Raw genomic sequence first — 8,198 nt, forward strand, 5'->3', positions numbered from 1 at the left:
AAAAGTGATAACCCTACTAGTTATTTTAATACATAAGGGTAAAATAGTACGGTTCCAAATAAATTATCACTTTAACCCATTAACTATCAATTAAGTCAATTATCTATAATTACCCATCAATTAATTAAATTTAGTTAAATAAATATTTAAAATTTCCACAAATGACTTTCCGAGTCATTACAGTGTCCACCTATGTGATCATCACAATTAAGAAGACTACGATTAATTAAGTTGATAATTACGTAATTGATAAATAATGCTCTTTTTTTTTTCTGTGTGGATATCCACTAATTAATTAATTAATTGCATCAGCAATTATCAAGATCCAAAAACATGGGAAGAAACACTAGAAAATCACAAATTTAGTAAAGGCAAAAAAGCTATATATTCCCCTAATCTTAACACATGTAATTAGCTGAAATTGGTTTGTCCAAAATATCACAAAGATTACCTTTTTTAATGTCCATTTAAGTCTCTCATTTTTACCTTTTTTTTTCACCTTATTAATATTCAGTATCGGTTAGAAATTGATTAATTTTAATTTGTAATGATATAAAGAAGATTACTGTAATTTGATCCTCGTGAAAAAATGACATACAGAAATAGATAAATTGGTTAAGTATGCATCTTGCATCTACTCATCGATGATTTGATTCATTATACCAAGTCAGATATTAAATTTAATCCAAAAAAATATGAATCATCGACATATTAAATATTGAATTTCTTTTTTTTTAATATATATTTTGATCATCTTAATAAAAATTCTGACCGTGCTACTGACAAAACTTAATCATTTTGCATATAATCCAACTTAGCCCATCTTTTATAGCCAATCAGAAAAGTTAATATTTCAAGATTAGGTTAAACAAATAGACAAAAGAAAAAAGAAGCGTACACATTAAGAACAAAGTAGGGAATATATTACGATCATATCATTATTAATTAATTAAAATTTCGAATTTAAGTTTTAAAAATTGAATAAATTTTGGTAAAGATTTTATCCAAAAATCCTAACTTTTTTGAGATAAGGCTTCGATTCGCATCATGCCAACCCCTCAAACTGTTGAGTAGAATATATTCATCAACTGACAAAACGAACTCTCAATTTGATTAGAATAGCTTAAAATCTCTTTATCTTTTCCTAAATTTTGACCAGCGCGGTTCCTTTTCTTGACCAATTTTAATTTTTTATTTTAAATTTAATATAGTAAATAGCTAGCTAAATTATCGACACATCCATATCGAAAATCTCTAAATAAGTTTGAGGCCCTTATATATGCTTACGTGCACTTTCCTTTTTTTTAATGGGTTTTACTTAGCATAAATTCAAATTATTCGAAAATATTAAATATTAGTGGAAAAAAAGATTTTAAAAAAAATAAAGGATGATCTGGTCTTTGACACATACAAATTTCATTATTAGGAAAGTTGACAAAACTTTAGTCAAATATATAAACATAGGACATGACAAATAATATTATCGAATCGATTATAATCCAAGAACTTTATATGGGTTTTTAATTTTATTTTTAACTTATTGTTTTCGATTTGTAAAATTTTTAATACTTTGTTTATTAATTTCATTGAAAAAAAAACACTATGATCAGATTTGTTTCCTTTTAGGCTGGCCATGTTCATTAATTATTATTTTTTAAAATAAAATAAAATAATCAGTTAAAAAACATAAAATTATTTTAGACAAGATATTAGTGAGGAGATTTCAAATCAATCTCCTTTCTTTGTGGAATTTTGTGATCCACATGCATGCTCTTTAATGAAAGGTACTTTAGTAAAATGGAATCGACGAATTTAATAAATATATCAATTTATATAAATTAATCGAGTTATATGTATGTGACTAATCGATTTCAACTTTTTTCTCAAGTTTAAAGGGACTTAAAAAGTCATAAGAATAAAACTGTCTTTAGAAAATTAGCGGAGAGTGTTGGAGTAATACTAAAGTCCCTTAGAGAATATTTTATATTCACGGAATTCAAATTAATCGAATCAGTAAGTTCTATTAAAATGGGAATATTAAATTAATTTGGGATATTTTTGGCTATTTTTATATGTTGGGTAAGCAAATCTCTTTATGTGGCAGTACTCTATCATTTCGTTTCAACTTATTTATTCTGTTTTTTATTTTGGATCTGCTTTTTAAGAAACATCTTTTTATGTTTTTACTTTTTTGTTTTTAATTTTTCATATAACATATTGAATATCATAATATGACAGATCATTTTGTTATATTCTACATATTTCATCACAGATCTACAGGTGATCCGTCCTTTCTCTCCCTTTTGTTATAAGGCGTAGTCATTCACGATTACAAGATTCAAAAGCCATTTTTATATTTTCTTAGATTTCTATCAATTTTTATTTTTTTATTTTCACCCGATATTCAATATTTAAAACATGCATTCCATATCCATTCTGAAATTGACACTCTCAATAAGGACTTTTTCATATGTAAAACTCGAACATAATAGCTCTAATTAAGAATAAAACAGTTCACTATGCCATAGATAATCTATATTAAAAATTATTCGTCACGTTAAAATCAAATAAACAATTAAAATTGTACTTAAAAAAACAAATTTCCAATGGTGTGATTCCCAAGGAATAAAACTAAAGTTAAAAAGGGTATCTAAATATATGTTGAAATTCTAATCCCACGTATAACAATAATTCCACTAGCAATTGTTATTTTCATAAACTATATTATATATCATGTAATTAATCAGTTCCAGTCTGTTGGGCGATTTGGAATCCACCCCACTTTATACACGAGTTCTTATTTTATGGAAAAAAAAATAACTTGGAGAATATATAGTTGTTTATATTTAATTAATTAATTTTTTTTAAAAAATACTTTATTAATATTAAAAGAGATAATGTACAAGTACCCTCAATTTATGCTTGAAATCTCAGAGACACGCTCATACGATACTAATGTGTTATTATTTCCTGAACTTATTTTATAAATAATTTTCTATTCCTGTAACATATTCTGATATAGTTAATAATATAACAATATAATAAACGAAACAAAATACGCACAAAATAATTCAAAATTTTGAATTGATGAAACTGTCTAATTAAAACACTTTGTTAAGAATTGAGGTGTTCAATGATTGAAGCCAAACTTGATCCGAATCATGTCTACATGAAATATTCTGACAAATTTAAGATGCTCGTGAGTTGGTATAGATCCCCTAATTAGCTTTTGGCCCTTTAGTATATAAATATATGTGAAATTCTCTTTTTTCACTAGAAAAAAAAACACAAATTCCCAATCTTCATTATTTTTTCCTCTAAATTTCATTTTATCACTTCAAAAAATGGACGGAATTAAAGGAGAATGTAATTGTAATTTTTTTCAAAGATCAAAACCTTATATAGCTTTGATTTCTTTACAATTTGGTTATGCAGGAATGAATGTTATAACCAAAGTTTCACTTAATAAAGGCATGAGTCATTATGTTCTTGTTGTCTATAGAAATGCCTTTGCTACTTTAGTCATTGCTCCTTTTGCTCTCATCCTTGAAAGGTAAAATTTACTCGATCGCGATAAAATATTATCAGTATATTTTAACCTAAAATAACACATATGTTAGAGATTTACTTGTAATTATCTGATATCATAATTTTTTTGTATATAGAAAAATCAGGCCAAAGATGACATTAATGATGTTCTTACAAATATTTGTATTAGGTCTTCTAGGGTAAGTTTTTTTTTTAATTTCTATAGATCTTTTTTTTCTTTTTTTTTTTACATTTTTTGACATTAATTTAATTTAAACAGGCCAGTAATTGATCAAAATTTTTACTATGCTGGACTAAAACTCACTTCACCAACATTTTCATGTGCTATGAGTAACATGCTACCTGCTATGATATTTGTTATGGCAGTCCTTTGTAGGTAATTTCTTTTAATCGTGACGTTCGAATCAATTTTTTTTTATTTACTAAATATGATTACATTTTTTGTTTTAGGATGGAGAAAGTGGACATAAAGAAAATTAGATGTCAAGCAAAAGTATTGGGAACTATAGTAACTATGGGTGGTGCCATGTTAATGACATTATACAAAGGCCATGTTGTTAATTTAATTTGGTCAAATAATATAAATTCTAATGTTAATCAAATTACTAATGAAAATTATGATAAAGATTGGGTAAAAGGGTCAATTCTCCTCATATTTGCAACTTTTGCTTGGGCTGCTTTCTTTATTCTTCAGGTACGTAATCGTTACGTAACATAAGATTCATAAGTCTTCTGTTTATTTTTTTCATTTGTTTTATTACTAAACGGTGATACTTTTTTTATATTTTGATTTGTTACAGTATATAATAATGAGAAAATATACCGCTCCAATTTCCCTAACTGCGCTCGTTTGCTTTATGGGAACGTTGCAATCGATCGCGGTAACATTTGTAATGGAACACAAAAATTCGATTTGGACTATCGGTTTCGATATGAATTTTTTAGCTGTTGCCTATGCTGTAAGTTTTTTTTTTTTACTTTTCTACCCTTAAAAGAATTATTAATTAATTTTGTATATTAAATATAATTACAGGGAATTATGTCATCAAGTTTAGCATATTATGTACAAGGACTTGTAATGGAGAAAATAGGACCAGTTTTTGTGACAGCATTTAGTCCATTAATGATAATTATTGTTGCAATTATGGGATCTTTTATTCTTGCTGAAAAAATATATATTGGAGGGTAATTCTTTTTTTTTTTTTAAATAATTTCTATATTTTATTTTTCTGTTTTTATCTATTGTTAAACTAATTTCTTTTTCTTTTGGTTTCAGAATTATTGGTGCAGTGCTAATAGTGGCAGGGCTATATTCTGTTTTATGGGGAAAATACAAGGAGTATAAAGAAAAGGAAATTGAAGAATTAATAATTCATGAACAAGTGAAGGGTATTAATGGAAATAATAAAATGATAAGTCTTGAAAATATTAATAATGATATCGAATTGCAAAAAAATTATGAAAATAAAATCCCAATTCCAGAAATAGCTGTTAGTGTATCAAAATTTTAATTTTTTTTGTTTAGGAATTAGAAGCAAAAAAAAGAGGGTATTTTTGACTTTTTCTCTGTTCTTTTTTCTATTTTTGGGAGGTATTTTGAGTTTCTAATAATAAAAAAAATATTTAGGTGTCTTGGCAAATTAAAAATGATTTATGTAACTTTTTGGGGTAAGCATATTAATAATTATAATATGTTTAAGGCATATTTTACACGTTCATTTTGAAATATTAATTAACTTTGATTAGTTGAGAGTCTATTAAAAATAATTTTTTAATCTAATTAGTACAAATAAGATAAGACAGCGTACAAATTAACCTCCTCAGATTATTTAAAATTTATATATATGGAGTATGTTGTTAGTGTTAGTGTTGTTTATATTATACTCTTTTCGGTTCAATTTATGTAATATTTTTTAGATTTCGAAATAAAAACAAGTCTGTTTTTATATATAAAATTTTTATATAAATATTTGAATTGTCAATTATTATGACTTATATTACTTTTTATACAATTTATAAATATATAAATTTCATTTCAAAAAATCAAATATGTGTAAATTTCTAATCAAACTAAAACGATTTTAACTCTTAAAAATGAAAAGTATCACATAAACAGTAATCGAAAAAATTATTTGCAAAGACTTTTTTGTTGGACAATGTTGAAATATAACATGGACATGTTCCTCTATTATTGTGAAAAATATTTTATGTGTTGCCAATTTATATTACTCACATCTGATTCATATCCCACTCAGCTAGTGGCTGACTTTATAATTTTATGTCGACCATTTTATACTATATAATAATTTCTTTTTCTTAGAAAACCTTAATATAATTGTCTATGCATTTAAATTATCTGAACCAGCAAAAAAATCATTGAAATAAAGATGGTCTAGTAATAATTAATAGCACAGTTCGAAATGTGTAATTTAGGCGCATGTCATAAATTTAAATAAGTCTCGTTGTTAGGGTTCGAATACCAACTATAAAGTCATTTTTGTTTGCTAGAAAGTGCTTTACTTTAATAATAAAATTTTTTGACGTAAATTTAAATTTAATCAAGCTTTAATATAAATATTAAACTTCATTTTGTTTTGTGGACTCAATTGGTGTAAATAAAACGGGGACATGGTTAGTAGATCCTTCATTTTTAATTCGAGATCTTGGGTTCAAGCATTGCTATGTGTTGAGTCGTTCTTGTTAAGGAGTGGTTTACCTCTCAATAAGAGATTTCTGATACAATTTCATACTTAGACGAATCTCAGTACGAATATCAAACATCAGGTGATATCTGAACAAAATTAATCAAAATGTTATTGGAAGAGGAAGAAGGATTTACTCATGATTTATATATCTTCAAAGTGAATTTTTCGATGTGAATTCATATTTAATCGGACATCAATGAAGATACCGAACACGGGGTTAGCAAAAACTATATATGAACACAATGTGTGAATATTCACAGAATAATTTGCTTCTATACAGGATTCTTGCCCCATGATTCATCTTAATCTGATTAAGAATTTTAAAAAGTTAATGTCTCATGATAATTAATTTCTAATTTAAAATTAAATGGAACAAATGCTAGAATTTTCATAATGAAAGAATCTCTATATATTTTATGCCAACGTATATATCTTCCTTTTACATTACAATCAAAATGGTACATTTACTTATGTCATGAATTGTGTTAGAGAATCAAAGGAATTATTAAAGCTTGACACATGTTAAGAACGTCGATAAAAATATCATCGATGGTGATTAATATATCATTCAGAATTCAATAACTTTTTTAGTAGGGATGGAATCAGAGTATCTCACATTAGAATTTTTTTTAGTAAGGCCGGAATCAGAGTATCTCTCATTAATTTTAATGTAAAGTGCTCATTTTATTTTGGATTAGTTCATGAGCTCATGGAATCATCAAAATTTAATTCACCACACTTAGCATAGAATCTAATCCCTAAATAAATAAATAAAATGATGAGAAAAAAAAAAAGAGGAATCTTAAAGAAAATAGGCTTATCCATTTAATTACACATGTTATTAAATATATATATATTATTATAGAGTATATTTCTCATGTCATATAATTGAATTTACTTCCAAACTTGAAAACATAATATTCTATGAAACATCACTTGTAAAGGAATATAGAAAAATGCATGTGGCTGCTAAAAAAAATGGATCATAGAATATATCCCAAACATATTAATGCATTCATGAAAAATCACATATCAATATATTCACATCAGAAACTATATATTAAATTCAAATTAATTTAAAAGTATTTTAAAGTTGTTTTAATCTAACAAATAATATAATAAAAATAAATGATTTGACGAAATGAGTATGAAGAAGCGAAAGTCTATTTCCCATTTGGAAACACATACATAACAAAGAGATGAGTATGTTTTAATAATTATAAATATTCTATTGATATGAGAGCGAGATACACTAATCTCCAAATAAACTGATAAATTGATGGATTATATTCATATGAAACTTTATTGAATATTATTGAGTGCACAAGTTTATTCCCTCGTTGATGGTCGAAAAACGTATATATCAGTTAAGATATAACGATGAATATTTTTGTTAATATGAAATCTTTTTTTAAAAGTCGCGTAAACTCTGATAAAAACAAATCATATCACTTATTTTTTCCTAACAATTTTATGTATTTATCCACTCAAAACTTGATTGCTCAATGATTACATTGTCATTTTCTGTCTATTTCCAAATTGAAGGATTTGTCATCAAAATTCACAACACTACTTAGAGATTTGTATATTTATTCAACTTGATGTATATATGTTGCAATTATTAATTAATCCACTAACAAAAGATCTCTTAATGAAGTCATCCATATCTTTCAATCATTACACTTTTCTCTATTTGTTACTAATTATATTAATAATAAACAAATACAAAGATTATATATGTTGCAAAAGGGTTACCATTATTTCTTGACATTTTGAGCTTTATTTAGAAACTTTTCTTATATTTATTGGTATTTGGCTACTAGTTGCTTGTAAAAAGTTTAATTTTTTACATATAAAAAATGATTAGTATTTGGATTATTCAATAAAGTGTTGTTATATAATTTACTCTAACAATAAGTAGATGAAGGTGATGTGTGAAAAACA

The 8,198-nt window shown here is 25.6% G+C and overlaps 1 protein-coding gene across 1 annotated transcript; it reads left to right on the top strand.

Annotated features, from left to right (window-relative positions):
- Positions 1-3,300: 3,300 nt before the first annotated feature.
- LOC107001988 (WAT1-related protein At5g07050-like) lies at positions 3,301-5,130 on the top strand. The gene is made up of 7 exons (XM_015199927.2): positions 3,301-3,553; positions 3,666-3,728; positions 3,809-3,925; positions 4,000-4,243; positions 4,350-4,508; positions 4,583-4,734; positions 4,826-5,130. Exons 1-7 carry the CDS (start codon positions 3,345-3,347, stop codon positions 5,058-5,060), a joined length of 1,179 nt encoding a protein of 392 aa, XP_015055413.1. The 5' UTR covers positions 3,301-3,344; the 3' UTR covers positions 5,061-5,130.
- Positions 5,131-8,198: the final 3,068 nt, after the last annotated feature.

This window comes from Solanum pennellii, chromosome 10 (genome assembly GCF_001406875.1).
Source record: "Solanum pennellii chromosome 10, SPENNV200".
NCBI lineage: Eukaryota > Viridiplantae > Streptophyta > Magnoliopsida > Solanales > Solanaceae > Solanum > Solanum pennellii.